At 43.8% G+C, this 20,531-nt stretch overlaps 1 protein-coding gene across 1 annotated transcript in view; it reads right to left on the bottom strand.

Annotated features, from left to right (window-relative positions):
- Nucleotides 1-20,531, bottom strand: part of POLR1B (RNA polymerase I subunit B) — a 185,312-nt gene that overhangs the window by 54,548 nt on the left and 110,233 nt on the right. The window contains exon 9 of the mRNA XM_033936548.1: nt 4,016-4,297. Coding sequence (XP_033792439.1) covers nt 4,016-4,297 — 282 coding nt within the window. The remainder of the gene's footprint in view (nt 1-4,015; nt 4,298-20,531) is intronic.

Raw genomic sequence — 20,531 nt, 5'->3', positions numbered from 1 at the left:
TGCCCGGCGTCGTCATCTTTGACATCGGGGAGAGGAAGGCTGATCGGCCCGGTAGATAGGAACGGCAACACGAATCTATCACGGAGCCCGGGATGGGCTACGCGATCGACTCATGTTGCCTTCCCGATCTACCGGTCAATCGCGATCGATATATTGGACACTCCTGAACTAGGGTATATTACTGTTTAATTTGGGTTATATCCTATAAATGGAAGAAGTTATCAGCATGGTCTACTATTAAGTCAAGCTGAATGTGGATTGATAGGTTATGTTCTACAGTAGGTTGTGGGTTTTCTAAAAAAAACAACAAACAAACAAACAAAAAAACCCACTAGGCAATATAAAGTTATTAAAGATGGAGTTACTCATGGGTTCCAAATTTCTCCGCTTTTGTATAGTATTTACGTGAATGCATTAGAATCAATTCCTTTAGATTTGGGTGAGAAAATCTAATCTTTGCAGATATTTTTCTGCTATTTTATGTTAACCCACACTTAACTATGGCTCTCTTTTACTAAGCTGCAGTAGAGGTTTCTACAATGGCCTGGGGTGCTAAATGCTCCGACGCTAGTAGGAAACCTATAAGCGTCAGAGCGGTACAGGAGCATTTAGCGCTCAGGGCCGAGGTAGAAACCTCTACTGTGGCTTAGTAAAAAGGAGTTATATTGACTAAAATCTTTATAAGAGCTAATGAAAAAGTTAAACAATGGTCGTCAAAATACCATCTTAAACTGGATCACTCTGAAAAGAGATGGAACTTCTATCTGCGTAGGTGTAGTCTACAGACCTCTGACTCAGTCGCAGAAAATTGATAAAGATCTGATTACAGATATCCAAAAGTTGGAAAGAAAGAGGAGGTGCTGCTGTTGGATAACAGAAACCATGAGGGAAAAAGCAATACTGGATCTGGTACACACAAATGGGGAGAGAATCTCTAATGTTCGAGTGGGTGCCTACCTGGGAAGTAGTGATCATCAAGCGGTTCGGTTTCATATAACAGCTAAAGTGGAGGACAGCCACACAAAACTCAATGTCCTAGATTTCAAATGTACGGATTTTAGTAAAATGGGAGAGTACCTGAAGAAAGAACTGTTAGGATACGAAGACATAAGAGAAGTGGAAAAGCAGTGGTCTAAGCTGAAAGGAGCAATAAAAATGGCTACTGACATTTATGTGAAGAAAATAAATAAAAACAAGAAAAAAAGGAAACCAATGTGGTTCTCCAAACTAGTGGCGGAGAAAATAAAGGCAAAAGAGTTGGCGTTCGTGAAATATAATAAAACTCAAGAAGAGGAGTACAGAAAGGACTACCAGGTGAAACTGAATGAAGCCAAGAGAGAGATATGTCTGGTGAATGAGCAAGCGGAAGAGCAAATGGCTAAAAGTTGAAAAATTGAAAGTGGCAAAGCAATGGAACCGGAAGGGATCCATCCAGGATATTAAGGGAGCTCAGAGAGGTTCTTGCGGGTCTTATTAAAGATTTGTTCAACAAATCTTTGGAGACATGAGTGGTTCCTGGGGATTGGAGAAGAGCGGACGTGGTCCCTATTCACAAAAGTGGTCACAGAGATGAAGCAGGAAGCTACAGGCTGGTAAGCCACACTTCGGTTATTGGAAAAATAATGGAAGCATTGCTGAAAGAAAGGATAGTGAAATTCTTAGAATCTAATCGGTTACAGGATAGCCGTGGGTAACCCGGCGAAACAGTGGGGAAAAAAAGCGGTCGCCGCAGGGACGGGACAAGGCCATTCACCGCCCTGTGGAGCAGTGAATGGCCTTGTCTCTGCAGTTACTACTACTATTAATTATTTCAGTGCTGTACAGTGTCACAAAGAGTAAGATAACAGTCTCTCTCAAAAGAGCTTACAATCTAAGCAGGCAAGACAGACAAACAAGTCCAGGAGGGCTGGCTTACGTGCGTGCGGATACAAGCAGGCACATGGTAAGCATTCCGATGAGGATGGCTGCTGGAGGAAGATTCTCGGGCCTCACTTCGCTTCAAGAAGTCTCTTAGTGCCCTCTTCCTTAGCTTGTGTGCCCATGGAGACAGGAGAGCACAGTGCAAGCAACACTGTTCCTCGTGCACTGGGCCCAAGCAGCGAACGCACGGATCGTGAGGATCCAGTGTACTCATCCTTTTCCTGCAGCCCGGACATTTCTTAGATGTTTCTGGCATCTTCAAGATGGTAAGTAGAAAAAGTCTTGATTGTGAACAAAATGGTGATGGAGAGCTGTGGAAAAATCCGACCGATGGGAACGAGCGGAAACTAAAGACTGGGGATTAGGGGGAAGCAGAGGGAAGCAGGGGGAATTGGGTAAGGCTCGGGCATGCCCAGTGGGGCCCGGGCACTGCACATGCTCAGAGAGAGAGAGAGAGAGAGAGAGAGAGAAAATAAAATCTCTCTGAGCTATTGGAGAGCTTATCCGCAAATTGGGAGCTGTTGGGACAACACCCATATGTGGCTGACTCATCCTGCTTGTCCTAGGAGAACAGTCTCTCTCAAAAGAGCTTACAATCTAAGCAGGCAAGACAGACAAACAAGATGTCATGGATACAATTAAGGGGAACGGTTAATCAGCTGGCTGGGTAGGAGGGCAGAGGAGTAGGGTTAAGGTTTGAAAGCTATATCAAAAAGGTGGGTTTTCAGTCTGCTTTTAAACAAGGGAAGGGGCTTGATGGACAAACTCGGATAACTTATTCCAGGCATAAGGGGCAGCTAGATGAAAGGAAGTAAGTCTGGAATTGGCAGTGGAGAAGGGTAACGCTGAGTGACTTATCTGAGGAACGGAGTTCTCTGGGAGGTGCTTAAGGAGAGAGAAGCGAGGCGAGATATTGAGGGGCAGCAGAATGAACATATTTGTAGGTCAGCAAGGGAGGGAACCCGCACGGTCACCAATCGCGCGGTCCAGCAGCCCCCTCCCTCCTTCTTAACGATCGCCACCGTCTGTCCCTCCCTCCCTTCCTTCCCCTTACCTTCATGAAACAGCCAGAGCCTTGAAGTCGCATGTGGCTACCAGAAAGTTCTCCTCTGACCCAACCAGAAACAGGAAGTTGCGTCAGAGGAGGTTTCTGGCAGCTGCACGTGACTGCAAGGCTCCAGCTGCTTGCAGAAAGAAAATTAAAAATCGCTATGCTGCTGTCTCCTTCAGATGTGGCTGGATGGGGAACTTTTATTAAGGAATCTGGGTGACGGGACAAAAGCGCGCGAGACAATCGAGCACCGACAAAACCGAGGAGGACATCAGCGCACCGGACTTAAACTTAATTTTAAAGTGCTCAGAGGGGTGCTCCGAGGGGGTGTGTGTGGGGGGGAGGAGAACCCCCCACATTACAGAGGAAATTGACATTTTTCCCTAAAAAATAGGGAAAAACGCCTCTTCCCTCTATAATGGGGTGTTCCCCCCAACACACCCAACCAAAGGCAGCGCAAACAGTCCTAACTTAACTGCGGGGGTTCCCTCCCCAACCCCCCCCCTCGGAGCACTTTAAAATTAAGTTTAAGTCCAGCGCGCTGATGTCCTGCGCGCGATTGTCTGCTCGGTATTGTCGGCGCTCAATTGTCCTGCGCATTTTCGACTATGAACCAGGAATCTGTGCAGAAGAATGAATTTATTTCTGAATACTTGGTGAGCTCATCTCAACAAGACGAGGCAGATCATTGAGGTAAGGTGTATATCAAGTACATGTCCAGCTTCTTCTTCAATTTGAACAACAACTTTATTGTTGATGCAACTCGAAAAGGAAACAAATTCACTTTGCAAACCACTCTGAATCCAAACTGCTATGCCAAAGTTGTAATGGTGAATGGAGATCATCGACTAGGAATCCCAACAGAACCCAAACCTTTTCCTGTTTACTAAAATATACCAGTTTAATCTACATCTACCTTAAGCAAATTGTTTACCTTGTATGTACATACAAATTGATATACAACACAACATCTTCATCATGGCTGCAGTATCAATGACACTGATCAAGAACTTGCCTTTCACCTAGTGATGAATTTAAGTGTACCTAGGGAGCAGAGCAGAGCTGCCAGGGATAAAGTGTAGGATGCCCATGTAACAATTTCACAGACAGCCGTCATATGGTTCATCAAGCCACAGGGCTCCCCATCAGGTGTATGGACAGGGCACAGGAATCCCCAAGACTCAGGCAGCAGTCGGCGCACTGTGGTTGTTCTCATCTTCGTAAATGCTGCACCCCTGTGTACACATCGGAAATGGGAAAGGTAGCGGATGAAGTTCAGCTTGTCTGCTACCACACACAGGCCAGAGTCCTGCAGGATACCCAGACCTTCCAAAAAGAGAAAAGAAAAAGAAATTCAACCAGTATGTTTAAACCTGTATGCCTCTAGATGAGGGGTGTCAATCGATAATCACACACTTTATACCAAGATCTTAGAATTCATGCCCTATATTTATTGTGATCTGCTGAGCAAAAAACAACCAAAAGTAGTATTACAAATAGAGATAAAGGCAATTTAAAAAGTTTAGAGAGGCAACTTTCATTTTTGAGTTTTGTATATTATAAGAACATAAGAATTGCCACTGCTGGGTCAGACCAGTGGTCCATCGTGCCCAGCAGTCCGCTCCCGTGGCAGCCCTTAGGTCAAAGACCAGTGCCCTAATTGAGTCTAGCCTTACCTGCATACGTTCTGGTTCAGCAGGAACTTGTCTAACTTTGTCTTGAATCCCTGAAGGGTGTTTTCCCCTATAACAGCCTCCGGAAGAGCGTTCCAGATTTCTACCACTCTCTGGGTGAAGAAGACCTTCCTTACATTTGTACGGAATCTATCCCCTTCTAAATTTAGAGAGTGCCTCTCGTTCTCTCTACCTTGGAGAGGGTAAACAACCTGTCTTTCTCTACTAAGTCTATTCCCTTCATTATCTTAAATATTTCAATCACGTCCCCTCTCAGTCTCCGCTTTTCAAGGGAGAAGAGGCCCAGTTTCTCTAATTTCTCACTGTACAGCAACTCCTCCAGCCCCTTAACCATTTTAGTTGCTCTTCTCTGGACCCTTTCAAGTAATACTATGTCCTTCTTCATGTACGGCGACCAGTAGAATGGGTCAGTGCAATTTGTTTTCACAACTTTGACATTTTTCATGATCTACAACCTAAAAACTGCAGGTACCTAAAGTGAGGTATGTGATTTCTGGGGGGAGGGGTTGTTTTATTGATAAACAGTTTTAAAGACATTAGCAGCCCATATCTGAGCCTGAAATTTTCCAGGATTATACAGCTGATATCTCTCTATTTTGTGGTATAAATAAGTCATTTACCCCAGTCTTGGTACCTTTTCACTCAGTGGGCCAACAAAATACATAGGGAACCAAGTCCTAAGTTCTTTAAGTTTCTTGTTTGTGAGCAAGACCTTTATATCTGAGGTTGCAGGTTCAAGGCCAGCACTGCTCCTTGTGACCCTGGGCAAGTCACTTAATAATCCATTGCCCCAGGTACGTTAGTCAGATTGTGAGTACACCAGGACAGACAAGGAGAAATACTTGAGTACCTGAATGTAAACCGCTTAGGTTATAAGTGGTGTATAAATACAAAAAAAAAAAATTAAAAAATCTAGAGCTTATGTCAAAAGATAAGATCTGTCTCTCCTCACAAATCTCCTCTTCTCACTACTACAAACAGAAACACCAGATATGTATGGGTAATTTTATAAATATTTTCATACCTAAAGGAATACAGGATGCAAACCAGTGTATACTTTTACAGTAGGTATGCACAGGGATGGGATTTGAACAAAGCAAAGGCATAGTCACTTGAATGTAGGTGCAACTGCTCATGAGTTTCCATTAGGATTTTATAAAGCCACAGGAGTGTCCAACCTTTTGGCTTCCCTGGGTCGTATTGTCCCAAAAAATTTTTTCTGGGGCCGCACAAACGCTGCAGCAAAACAGAGGAGGGAGCTGACAAGGCAGTAAACACCCAGGGGCAGCAGAGGAAAACACTGCATCACCCTCAACTGGGGCTGCATGGGGCCCTTGGGCCGCAGGTTGGACACCCCTGTTATACAGTGATATCTTGGAAACCAAACGCCCCAGAACTCGCACAATTTGGAATCCAAACTAATTTTTTTGAGCAAATTTTGCCCCGGAATCTGAATGCTGCTTTGGAATCCGAACGTAAGCCCCGCACGTTGATCGTCTGTACATGCATACATTCCCACAGCGCATATGCCCCCTGCACATTGTTTGTGCGTACATTTCCACAGCGTTTTGTTCCTACACAGCCCTTAGGCTGTCTATATGCAGTTCGTTGTCGGCAGCTGCAGCAATTTTTGCAGCGCATATGCCCCAGCACATTGTTCGTGCATACGTTTCCACAGTGCATTGTTCCTGCACAGCCCTTATGCCATCCATATGCAGTTTGTTTTCAGCAGTATTCGCCATGTGTCCAGCGGAAAATAAGAGCAAGAAGAAAGCTGTTAGAGCTACAATTGAGGTTAAGAAAGAGCTTATCGCTAAGCATGAAAGCAATATACGTGTGGTTGATCTCGCAATTATGTTTGGGATGCCTAAATCGACTGTTTGTATGATTTTGAAAAATCGTTATAAAAGCAGCTGATGTGGTCAAAGGTGTTATGACACTGACTTCTAGGAGATTAAAGAGTATGGAAGAGATGGAAAAACTCCTCTGTATTGGATTAATAAAAGACAGCTTGCTGGTGATGTGATTTCTGAGACAATTATTTGTGAGAAAGCCCAAGGTCCTTCACGATGATCTAGTGAAAGGCCTGTTTGATACTACTGATGAAAAGGAGGAGTTTAAATCCAGTAGAGGGTGGTTCAAGAACTTTAAGAAAAGGACTGGGATCCATAGCGTTGTTATGCATGGGGAGGCAGCCAGTTTTAATTTGGAAGCAGCTGAAAAGTTTGTAAAGGTGTTCAAGGAGTTTGTGATCAATGAGGGCTATGTTTCGAACCAAGTGTTCAATTGTGACGAAACAGGCGAATGTACATTAGAGAGTTGCACTAGGGTTGCGGGGATCCCATGTGGACACCCCCTAGGGTCGCGGGGATCCTGCGGGGTTCGATATAACTCGAGCCGCGAGACTCGTCTTCTTTTTCCTACCTGCACTGCCCCAGCACACATAGCCGACTGGAAGTCTTCCCCAATGTCAGCGCTGACGTTAGAGGGAGGTTTAAGCAAAGCCCTCCCTCCCTCCGACGTCAACGCTGACATCAGGGAAGACTTCTGGTCGGATATGTGTGCTGGGGCAGTGCAGGCAGGAAATAGAAGACGAGCTTCGCGGTTCGAGCTCCATTTGGCTGAGAAAGTTGCTGGTAATTTGCTTGCAGATGAGGGCTGGGAGGCAAACACGGAACACAAAAGGGGGAAGGGTGTGCGTTTTTGGACACAAGGCATGAACTTGGGAAAGAGGATGAAGAAGGGAGGGAAAGAGATGCTGAGGTGGGGGAGGGAGTGCATTTTGGACACAAGGCATGAACTTGGGAAAGAGGATGAAGAAGGGAGGGAAAGAGATGCTGAGGTGGGGGGAGGGAGTGCATTTTGGACACAAGGCATGAACTTGGGAAAGAGGATAGAAGAAGGGAGGGAAAGAGATGGTGAGGTGGGGGAGGGAGTGCGTTTTGGACACAAGGCATGAACTTGGGAAAGGATGGAAGAAGGGAGGGAAAGGGTTGCTGAGGTGGGGGAGGGAGTGTGTTTTGGATACAAGGCATGGACTTGGGAGAGAGGAAGGAAGGGAAAGAGATGCTGAGGTGGGGGAGGGAATGCATTTTTGGACACAGAAGGCATGAACTTGGGAGAGAGGAAGGGAGGGAAAGAGATAGTTGTGTACACGGGAATGGAAGAAAGGAGAAATTTTGGTCATAGGGAGGGAGTGAGGTACAGTTGAGAGGGAGAAATATTGTGGTGGAAAGGGAACAGTGGGACAGATTGAAATGGATGCAAGAGGGAGGAATGTTGGACATAGTGGTGAATGGAGGGAGAGATGTGGCATGGTGCTGGAGAGGGGTGATAGAAGGAGAAATGTTGGGCATGGGGCTGGTGGGCAGGCACGAAAGATGAGAAAGGGATAAATGCTGGACCATGGTAGGAGGAACCAATGGACAGCAACGGAAGAATTTACAGAAGATGGGAAAGCGGAAAAAAGAAATTGGGACCAACTTTATGGAAAAATAAGCCTCCAGACAACAAAGGTAAAAAATGGAATTTATTGATTAAAATATGCTAGCTTTAGAAAATGTATATAGCAGATGTCTTTGTATTGTGTTCAAAAGAAAAGGAAATGCATTTCTGGTTTTATTTCTAAAGTGTTGAAGTACTTGCTGATCCTTGCTGTGACTGGTAGGGATCCCCAAGCACCGCCAGCAAAGGACCTCCTCTAGAGACAGCCAGAACTCCCCTCCACCAAGCACAGCAGTCGCTGGCAACATCCAAGAGCCACTGAGGTGCCAGCATCTGTGACTCGGGGACGCTACTGCTGCCTACCAAGCTTGGCAAAAGGGACCCATGGCCAGCTGCAAAGGAAGTCCTCAGCTGACAGCTTGGGGGTTCTCATCAGCTGAGTATTTATATTTTATATTTACATTAGAGGCTCTGGTAGAAACCCATTTACAAAGTATATATTCTTCCCAATTAATATTTCCAAATTAATAAAGTCTCTTTACTTATTTGTAAATGGGTCTCTACCAGAGCCTTTAATTCAGTAGCATAATTAAATGAAATAACTATTTCTGAAGTTTATAGGGACGGGCGGGGACAGAGGGGGATTCCTATCGGGGACGGGTGGGATTCCTCAGACGGGTGGGATTTCTGTCCCCGTGCAACTCTCTAATGTACATCTCAAAGAAAGAAAAGTCTTACTCTGTTGGTGTGTTGTAATGCTAGTGGGGACTGCAAGATCAAACCTCTCCTCGTATACCATTCAGAAAATCCACGGGTCTTTAAGAAAAATAACATCATTAAGAGCAAACGTAATGTTTTGTGGAGAACAAATGTGAAAGCATGGGTTACCAGGCAGTTCTTTGCTGAGTGGATACACGAAGAGTTTGCTCCTCGTGTAAAGGCTTACCTGTAGGAGAAAAATCTCTCGATAAAGGCTATCCTTGTCCTCGACAATGCTCCTGCACATCCTCCAGGCCTAGAGGATAACTTGGTGGGCAAAAACAGCTCCTCTTATACAGCCCATGGACCAGCAGGTTGTCAGCCTAGCTATCGCTACCATTCAGCATTTTTAGTTGGCATTACTTATGTCAGCGAAGGCCTATGGGAAATTATATCAATCTGACTCTGGCATGGGAATGCAGATAGACCCTGAGGGCAGGGAGACGGTTTTAAGTAGCCCTGATTGATATGTTTCAAGTAGCCCTGATTGAATCATGATTAACTAAAAGGTGTTAATGCCTGATTAAGAGGGTGCTTAGGACAATGGGTCCAGGTGCACAGATCAAGAAGATAGGCGGCTTGAATGGGACAAAGAAGCCAGAGACTAATCCCATCAACCATGCCTGCAAGTATCACACCCTCTTTAGCAATTAAATTAACCATTGTTTCAAACAGTTTACAAATTCTAAACAGAAAGATACTGGGACATACAATAGTTTCTATATTCAGAATAAGATTCCAAGCTATAAAAGCCTCCTCTCTGCAAAACACATCTATCTATCAATCTATCTATCTATCTCTGGGCTCTTGGGTCTTGGCTCTCTTTCTCTCTCTCTGGCTCTCCCTAGAACTTCAGACTCTCTGTCTCTTTGTATCTGAACTATGTAAGGCAGGGAAACTGCTTTGCTCTCTTCTTAATTGTAATGCTTAATTATTGTAATGCTTCAGAATATTGCTTTTCTGTAAGATTATTTCTATAATATATTCTTTATGCAATCACCTCTGGCTGTGCCTCTTTGATTCTACTTCCTGGTGAGTCTTCAGTGAGGGAACTGAACCTGGGACCGGGCGTTTGTCAGGGCGCCTCTCACTTAACCCCTACCACCATACATTGTGGGGGCCACTAACGAACCTGACACAGGTGATCTCGAACTTCAAAAAAATTGTACACCAAGGCTATGTTTCAGAGATGTTTTGAAGTTACAAATGAAACGGAACTGACTCTCCAAGAGTTCTGGAAGGATCACTACAATATCGTCCATTGCCTAAAAATCATTGAGAAAGCATGGAGGGAAGTGTCTTTGAGGACGTTGAAAAATCTCTGGCCAGAATCAGGGCCGGATTAAAGGATAAGCCCAGTAGGAACGTGCCTAGGGCCCGAAATTGTTAGGGGGCCCGCTGAAGGAGGGCAAAGAGAGAGCCTTTTTTTTCCAATGGCGATGGGGGGCATTGGCAAAGGGCCCCCTCTCCCGCGATGGAACTCAAGATCGGCAATGGCCTTCCCCCTGGCACTCAAGATCAGCAATGGGCCTCCTCCTCCCCGGGCATCAACAGCACTTCAGACTGGCAACGCTGTGCTCAGCTCAAAGCTTCCCCTCTGACGCAGTTTCCTGTTTCCACCCGGGCAGTTCGCATCAGAGGGGAGCATCGTGTTGCTGATCTTAAGTGTTGTTGATGTCGGCGGGGACCCGTTGCCAATCTTGAGGTAGTCACCGGGGGAGAGGGGGCCGTTGCCGATCTTGAGTGTCGTCGTGGGGGAGGCCGTTGCTGATCTTGTTGCCAAAATTGGTAAGAAAGGTGAGAGGAAGGGAAGGAGATGGGCCTGGGGTGGATGGAGAGATTGAGAGAAGGGGCAGATGATGGAAATAATAATAATAGTTTATATACCGCAATACCGTTAAGTTCTATGCGGTTTACAATAGATTAAGCGAGGTACAAATTGATTGAATTTAAGAAGGGGGAAGAAGAGAGTTAATAGGACCGGAAATGCGTTGTTGAGGAGAAAGAGATTAATAGGACAGAGGAATCACTATGGAGGAGAAAGAAAATGAGTGGGTCAGTTTTCTAGATACTTTAGAAACAGTTGAGTTTTTAGACGTTTTCTGAATTCCTCATAAGTAGTGGGCGAAAGCAGTTGATCTAGGTCTTTACCCCACAATGTTGCTTGATGTGAAAGAAGGTGTTCATGGTGTTTTTTCAGTTTACAACCTCTAACTGGGGGGGGGGGGAAACGAAGTAGGAATGAGAGCTTCTCTTGTGTCTGTTGGCAGAGAAGGAGAAAAGGTCAATTATGTATTTAGGGGCAAGTCCGTTTAGCGCTTTAAAGCAGAAGCAGGCGAATTTAAACTTTATGCGTGCTTCCATCAATAGCCAATGTAACTGCCGATAGTAGGGTGATACATGATTGAATTTCTTTAGTCCGAAGATTAATCTGGCCGCTGCATTTTGCATTAGTTGTACACGTCGCATATTTTTTGGGGAAATAGCTAAGTAGGCGATGTTACAGTAGTCAAGTTGACTTAGTACGAGGGATTGGACCAGGGTTCTGAATGCCGACGTTTCGAAATAAGCTTTAATGGATCTGAGTTTCCAGAGAGTGAAGAAACCTTTTCTGATTAAGGAGTCCACCTGGACTTGGGAATAGTTTCCGAGATAGAGTCAGCAAATGGGATTATAATCGTGAAGTCATCTGTATAACTGAATAGTTTTATCCCCAGCTGAGTTAATTGCAAGCTCAGTGAGGACATGTAGACGTTAAATAGCAATGGAGACAATGGTGACCCTTGTGGCACACTGGATGGATTGCTCCAGGTATCGGAAAGCTCATAATTGAAGCGTACCTGATAGGTGCGGGATGTAAGGAAGCCACGAAACCAGTTCAGCACCTCGTCTTTGATATCAATGGTGTCTAGGCATTGTAGCATTTTCCTGTGGTCTACCAGGTCAAAGGCTGAACTCATATCGAATTGCATAACCAATGCATTGAGGCCCCTGCTAAACAGTAGGCGCAGGTTGTCTAAAATAGCTGCAATTACTGTCTCCGTACTGAATAAAGATCTGAAACCGGATTGGGTTTCGTGTAGAAGAGAGAACTGATTAAGATAGTCCATCAGTTGGGTATGTACTAGTCCCTCCTTGATTTTTACAATAAACGGAATGGATGCTCCGGGCCGGAAGTTGGTTATTAGGGCTGAGGGTTCTTTACGATTTTTTAGAATTGGGGTTATTATTATGTGACTGTTATTAGAGAGGAACTTCCCATTTTTTAAGTTGTGGGCCAGGTATTGTAGTAGCGATAGTTTGAATTGTAATGGTGCTGCTTTCATAATTTCTGGGGGATATGAGTCCAGAACGCAATAAGTTTTAGAGTATTTGTTGTATAGTTTGGTGTAATCACTCCATTTTAGGTCTTGAAAGGAGCTCCAGATCATGTCTGCTGGTATGTCATTTCCTTGGGTGTTAGCTATTTGATGATCATTAGGGTCGTTTGTTGAGCAGTGATTTCTAAGGTTTTTAATTTTTGAATCGAAGTGCAGCGCTAAGTTATTCGTAGAGGGTAACTTAGTGTTGTGTGTGGTATGGTGTATCGAGTGGTGTCAAATAAATTCGTGACCAGATTGAATAGCTCTTTTGTATTGATTTCTTGCGAATCATTGCAAGATGAGTTAATTTTAGTGGAGTAGAATGCTTTACGTTTGTCTTTTATCATTTGTTTGTATATTTTTATAAAAGCTCTCCATTTGTTACGGTCTGCTGATTCTCCTATTTTTTTCCAGGTTCTTTCCAATCATCTGGCTAGTTCTTTCGTTTTTAGAAGTTCGATGTCGATCCATTTGTTATATTTGTTTGCATTGCTTTTGCTATTACGTTTGGGGACAATTTTATCTAGAATGGATGTGCTGGTCATCATCTAGTGATCCCAGAAATCGATTCCTTCTATCTCCGTTTGCAGTTCGTAGTGCGACCAGTATTCTTCTGGATTAATATAGCCTCTTATGTGGTGTTCTCTTTTTATCATTGGACGTGTTTTAGTTTTACTATAAGACCAGATCATGGGGAGAAGGGAGTGAGAGAGATAAGGGGGCAGATGATGAAAGTAGGGAGAAGGGGTAGAGAGAAGAGGGCAGACGGATGTCAGTTGAGAAGGGAGAGCAAATGCTGAATGAAAGTGGAGAAAGAGAACACATACTGGATGGAAGGAGTGGATAAAGAAAAAGGACATATGGTGGATGGGGGAAGAAGATAGTTAGTGAGATAGTGGAGGGGTGAAGGGGTGGCATGCTGTAGTTAGACACAGTGAAATGAGGGAAACTGAGGACTGCATAGTAAGAAAGAATTTAATTTAGACGGAGACAGAAAATAAAGAAGGAAGACCAGAGAAGGAAAGGAAAAGGAGGAGAGATGCCAGAGAACGGGGAAGGAGACAGAGATATCAGATCTGAGCAGAGGAAATGAGAAGAGAGAGATGCTAAAAACTACAGGGGGGAGGGAAAGAGATGAAAGGAGAAAGATGCCAGACCATGAGGGAACAGAGGGAAGATAATGGATGCCAGACCAAAGGAGGAGGATCTAGAAGAGACATGGCAGAGGGAGACAGACATTTTCTGGAAGGGGCAGACTGTAGATGGAAGGAAGAGAATGACTAGAAGATTAGGAAAGCAGAAACCACATGACAAAGGTAGAAAAAATTATATTTTATTGCTTTAGGATAAAGTAGTATTATAGCTGTGTTGATAAATGTTTAGAAATAGAAAATGGAAATACGGTGATCATTTTATTGGACTAATTTTAATACATTTTTGACTAACTTTCAGAGCCCAAATTCTCCTTCCTCAGGTTAGGACAGGAAACAAGTTTAAAGTTTATTAAAAAAATTTTATATCGCTTAATCAAATTTCTAGGCAATGTACAGAAATAAAAAGTATCTTAAAAACAAGTTAAAGTTAAATTATTAAACAGAACCAGGTTAGGTTAGTAAACACATACAAACATATATACTAACTACACACAATTAGGAAAGAAGGTCGAGAACTACAATCTTTGAGAAAAGAGCACAATTAAGGGAAAAACAATAGGTAAGGGTAACAAGCTATAAAACTTTGTTTTAGTCCTTAAAAGGACAGTTGTTATCCAAAAGCATCTTGGAACAAGAATGTTTTTAATTTTGCTTTAAATTGCTTTAGCACAGATTCGATTCATAAATGATTAGGCAGCGAATTCCAGAAAGAAGGTGCAGTGACAGCGAAATTGTTGGATCTCAGCGTGTTGATTAATTTTAATGATGGAATATAAGAACATAAGAAGTGCCATCTCCGGAACAGACCCTAGGTCCATCAAGTCTGGCAATCCGCACACGCGGAGGCCCCAAGTGTACCCTGGCATAGTATTAGTCCACATATCATTCTAAGCTTCTCATAAGAGATGCGCATCTAGCTTACCCTTACCTATGTCACCTTAAGCCACTCATAAGGAAGTGTACATCTAACTTACCCTTAAACCCTAGAACGGTGGATTCCGCAATTACCTCTTCTGGGAGAGCATTCCAGGTTTCACCACTCGTTGCGTGAAGCAGAACTTCCTGATATTTGTCTTGAACCTGTCCCCCCTTAGCATAGTCCATGTCCTCTTGTCCTTGTCACATTGGACATTGTAAATAGTTTTTTATCCTGCTCTATTTGGTCGATTCCTTTCAGTATTTTGAAAGTCTCGATCATATCCCCTCGCAGTCTCCCAGTCTCTTAAGTCATTCTTCATATTCCAAGTTCTCCATGCCCTTTATTAGCTTTGTTGCTCGTCTCTGCACCCTCTCGAGTACTTTTATATCCTTCTTTAGGTATGGAGACCAATGTTGGACGCAGTATTCCAAGTGTGGTCTGACCATCGCTCTATAAAGCGGCAGTATTACTTTCTCCGATCTACTCGTGATTCCCTTCTTTATCATGCCTAGCATTCTATTCGCTTTCTTCGCTGCCGCCGCGCATTGTGCTAACGGCTTCAGGGTCCTATCCCAGGTCCCTTTCCTGTTCGGTTTTTCCCAGAGTTGCACCTGACATACTGTACTTGTGTTCCTTATTTTTTCTGCCTAAGTGCATGACTTTGCATTTTTCCACATTAAACTTCATCTGCCATTTATCTGCCCAATTTTCCAATCGGCTCAAGTTGCTCTGGAGTTCCTCGCTGTCCTTCTGCGATTTGATTGCCCGGCATAGCTTTGTGTCATCTGCGAACTTGATGATCTCACTAGATGTTCCATCCTCCAGGTCATTTATGAAGATATTAAATAAGATGGGCCCAAGTACCGAGCCCTGGGGCACACCGCTAGTCACAGTCTCCCAGGAGATTGCTACGACAAGGAGATTCTGTGATATAGAACAAAGCGATTTAGTGAGACTATAAGGAATTAGGAGTCTATCAATGAACTCTGGTTGATTGTTTGAGCGAGTTGTAAAAGTTAAAAGTAAGATTTTGTAGCTAATTCTATGTTCAACGGAAGAGGAAAAACATGAACATATTTCTTTGCGCCATAAATAATCTTGATAGCTGTATTCTGCACTATCTGAAAGCGTCTTATTTCCTTTTTTTGTAATGCCCTTATAAAGGGCATTACAATAATCTAAACAAGAAATTACCAAAGAATGGATCAGTGTATTCAAGGAAGCTGGGTCTAGTAGTTTAGAGACGGTGAAAGCATTTCTAAACAACCGTACTAATATGATTGTGATAGGAAAATTTACAGTCAAAAGTGACTCCTAGCAGCTTTAAAGTGGGTACGACTTTAATTGGAAGAAATTCAAATTTCAAGGGAAAGATCATTAATTTTGATTTATTGATGTTAAGGGACAACCTATTTGAATCTAACCACAATTTGATTTTTTTCTAGTTTGTGGTTGATGGATGCAACATCCTCTATGTTATTAAGATTGATGGGGTGGATTAACTGCACATCATCAACATAAGCAAATGTGGTGAAGCCAATGGATTGTCCCACAGTCAAAAGGGGGGGGACATAAAGATGTTAAAAAGTAATGGCGACAAAATGGAGCCTTGTGGAATTCCGTGTTTAGTTGAAAAAGGTTCAGATGATGCACCATTGAAAATAACCTTAGATGATCTATCTGAAAAATAAGAGGCGAACCAGTCCATGACTTGACCTGTTATGCCAAGTTCGTGACGACGTGATAGTAATAATTTATGATCAATGGTGTCAAAAGCAGAGGAAAGATCTAAGGAGAAGAACAGAACTGACTGATGATGGTCACGATGGTAGAGTATTTTTGTGGTTAGTCCTAGCAGAGGGAGTTTGGTAGAATGATAATGACGAAAACCAGTTTGGTTGGGATGTAGAACCTTTGTTTTCTCAATAAAATCAGAAATTTAGTGAAAGACAATTTTTTCAGTAAGTTTAGCCATAAATGGTATGTTAGCTATAGGTCGATAATTAGACATGTCTTGGATACTTTACTGATCTAAGAAGAGGATTTGACCTCTGAAAGCTAATTTAAAAATGTATTAGTCCAATAAAATACTATTATCTTATTTTCCATTGTTTGTTTTATTTTTAGTTGTTAATTTATAAAGTGATTTGTTATTTCTCTTTTTTCAAATTTATATCTGCTATCTTTATATTTTGATCAGTATTGGGGGATATCCACCACTGTTTCTTCACCCCTAAACAAGGGGTACCCACACTTTTTGGGCTAGCAAGCTACTTTTAAAATGATCAACTCAAAATGATCTACCAACAATAAAATTTTAAAAAAACACAAAGCACACTGTACGCAGAGAAAATGTTAATCATCATTTATATTCCGGGGGTTTTTCAAAGAGGTCAAGGCAGATGACTCTATGCACTGTCACCTCAGTAACAACCATACAAAAACAAACAAACAAATATACCCCATCCCTTTTTACTAAACCACAAATGCCCAGCTGCTCTTGATGCTCATAGGCTCCCTATGCTAAAAACCGCTATTGCAGTTTAGTAAAAGGGGGCCATAGTGCAAAATATAGACAGCAGATATGAATTCTCAAAACTAACACATTGTGATCACTAAATTGAAAATAAAATCATTTTTCCTACCTTTGTTGTCTGGTGATTTCATGAGTCTCTGGTTGCACTTTCTTCTTCTGACTGTGCATCCAATCTTTCTTCCCTTCTTTCAGCCTGTATGCTTCCTCTCCTTCAGAACTCATTCCCTCCCCCAACTTTTTCTTCCTCTCTCCCTGCCCTTTTTTTCTCCCTGCCTCCCTTTCTTTTTTTCTCTCTTCATGCCCCCTTTCTTTCTTTCTGTTTCCCTTCTTTCCTTCTGTTTCGCTGCCTGCCCCCTTTCTTTCTTTCTCCCTGCCCTCCCCCAAGCCGCCGCTGCCATTAGGGAACAGGCCCCAAAGCCACCGCCGCCCAAAGCTCTCCCTACTTCCCTGCATCGGGCCGACCAGCATTGCTCTCCCCGACGGCAATTCTGCCGTCGGAGAGAAAGTTCCGGGCCAGCCAGGCAACGATTGGCTGGCCCGGAACTTCCTCTCCAACGGCAGAATTGATGTTGGGGAGAGGAAGGCTGACTGGCCCAGTAGATTGTGAAGGCAACACGAGTCTATCATGGAGCCCGGGATGGGCTCTGCAATCGACTCACTTTGCCTTGTCGATCTACCAGTCGATCGCGATCGACCTATTGGGCACCCTGCCCTAAACTGTACCGTTCCTTCAGTTTGTAGCACAAGCCAGCATGCTGAATGCTCTGAACTTCTCCTTATGATCGCCAGAACAGTGCAGAACATTCAGCCCACCAGCCAGTGTTTAAAACCTCTTTCGTGCTTTTGTAAAAAAGGGAGCGGGAGTTTAGTTTGTGATTATTTATTCCATACTGGGTGAGGGTGGTTCTGTGTCCTGTGTGTATGGAAGACATGGTTTTATGTTATCATTGACCAGCCTTGTTTGACGAAATGCATCAGGTATGGTTCCTGGAAGCACCTTAAATAAACCTGAATTGAATCTCCTAATTGTCTGCCGATCTTCTTTTCTTCCACGTTGGATTCTTTGGTGGACTGCTTGCCTTGTTGTTTTGTTACAAATTAACATACATGGAGTAGAACGTACCAGATTTGGTTGTTTATACATATATATAAAGTTGGACGACACAGTGAGGCAGTTGAGAGGAGTTGCAAATTTGGTTATTAATATAGACTTATGTTTCAGATAGTATTACTGCTTTACAATGCATTTGAACACTTTTATATACATTAGGAAAGGGTTCAGAATTAAAATCCGAAAGGGACACAAGAGAGAAGGACATGCAAGAAGGAAACTGGCTGCAAACTCAAGTGTATGTACACGAACGCAAGGAGCCTTAGAGATAAGATGGGTGAATTAGAAGCTGTGGCACAAAAGGATAACGTTGATATCATCGGCATCACAGAAACATGGTGGACTGAGGAAAATGCCTGGGACACAGTCCTACCGGGATACAAACTATACAGCAGAGACAGAGTGGCTCAAAAAGGTGGGGGCCTTGCCATATACGTCAAAGAGGGAATTGAATCTACTGGAGAGAACACGCCACAACAGACAGATAAGTTAGTCTCTATGGGTCAAAATTCCAGGAACAAATGGACCTGAAACGAAGATCGGCATCTACTACTGACCCCCAGGGCAGTCCGAGGAAATTGATAGAGAAATGACGGACGAGATTAAACACAACTGCAAGGGAGGCAACGCAGTTATGGGTGACTTCACCTATCCGGGGATAGATTGGAACCTAAGCATCTCCAGCTGCACTAGAGAGACCAAGTTCTTGGATGCTGTAGGCGATTGCTTCCTGGAACAACTTGTCAAGGAAAATACAAGAGGAAACTCAATTCTGGACTTAATTCTAAATGGGCTGCGAGGATCAGCACAAGATGTAGAAATAGAAGGGACGCTGGGAAACAGTGATCAAATATGATCCGCTTCGACCTGGACGCAGGGGCAAAACATCGGTCTAGCACCAAGGCCACAGCACTGAACTTCCAAAAAGGGAATTATGAAGGGATGAGACGCATGGTAGAGAAGAAGATTAAGAAGAGGATGAACACTATAAAACCGCTAGAACAAGCTTGGTCCCTTTTTTAAGGATATGGTCACCAAGGCACAAAATCTTTATATACCGTGTATCAACAAGGGATCAAAAAGAACAAAGAACCGGCGTGGCTCACTGTAGAGGTAAAGGAAGCGATCAGAGATAAGAAGAGTTCGTTTAAGGGATGGAAAAGCTCAAAAACGGATGAAAACTGGAATAAGCACAAACAATATCCTCGCAGGTGCCATAAGGTGGTAAAAGGGGCCAAAAGAGACTATGAGGAGAAAATAGCCAAGGAGGCAAAAAACTTCAAGCCTTTCTTTTGATATATTAAGGGGAAACGACCTGCGAAGGAAGCAGTGGGACTGCTGGATGACCAAGGAATAAGGGGAGCGCTAAAGAAAGACAAAGCAATCGCCGACAAACTGAACACATTTTTTGCATCTGTATTTACTGAAGAGGACAAACACAGCATACCGGAACCCATCAGGCTATATGCTGGAAGCGAAAAAGGGAAACTGACAGGGTTAACGGTCAGTCTAGAAGAGGTATGCAGGCAGATAGATAGGCTTAAGAGCGATAAATCCCCAGGACTGGATGGTATCCATCCGAGGGTCATCAAGGAACTGAAAGGGACTATAGCAGAACTGCTTCAGCTAATAGCCAATCTATCGATCAAATCAGGAAAGATTCCAAAGGACTGGAAGGTGGCGAATGTTACGCCGATCTTCAAAAAAGGTTCGAGGAGAGACCCAGGAAACTACAGACCGATGAGTCTGACATTGGTACCAGGAAAAATGGTAGAGGCGCTGATAAAGGACCACATCATTGATCACCTTGACGGACACGGTCTGATGAGGGCCAGCCAGCATGGTTTCAGCAAAGGCAGATCTTGTTTGACAAACTTGCTGCACTTCTTCAAGGGAGTAAACAAGCAGATAGACAAGGGCGACCCAGTCGACATTGTATATCTGGATTTCCAGAAGGTGTTTAACAAGGTTCTGCATGAACGACTACTTTGGAAAATTGCGAGTCATGAAATCAAGGGTAAAATACTCACGTGGATAAAAAACTGGCTGAAGCATAGGAAACAGAGAGTGGGGATAAATGGACATTTCTCGCATTGGAAGAGCATCACCAGTGGGATGCCGCAGGGCTTGGTGCTTGGACCTGTGCTCTTCAACAACTTTATAAATGATCTGGACATAGGTACGATGAGCGAGGTGATTAAACTTGCGGACGATACGAAGTTATTCAGAGTAGTGAAGACGCAGGGGGATTGCAATTTCCAAAGAAACACATTTTTCACATACTTGCCAAAGGCCTACAGCCCTACACTACTGCAACCACCACCACAGCCTGTGATGCCTCGTTGCTTGGTTCTGGTGCTTGTGGGCGAGCTGCAGGGCAGAGTGAGCTGTGCTGCAGGGCAGAGTGAGCTGTGCGCTCCGGATCAGGGCTGAGAGGGAGCGGAGGGAGGCTGAGATCGCGAGATGCACAGCGCAACCCGGCAGCCGCTAATGCCGCCTAGAGATGCAAGCCAAAGTGGGCGGAGGGAGGCTAAGACTGGGAGAAGCACAGTGCCACCAGGAGGCCATTTGCCAACATTCC

This window comes from Geotrypetes seraphini, chromosome 3 (genome assembly GCF_902459505.1).
Source record: "Geotrypetes seraphini chromosome 3, aGeoSer1.1, whole genome shotgun sequence".
NCBI classification, from domain to species: domain Eukaryota; kingdom Metazoa; phylum Chordata; class Amphibia; order Gymnophiona; family Dermophiidae; genus Geotrypetes; species Geotrypetes seraphini.
The sequence above is the reverse complement of the archived record's forward strand: the minus strand, read 5'-3'. Positions and strand labels throughout refer to the sequence as shown.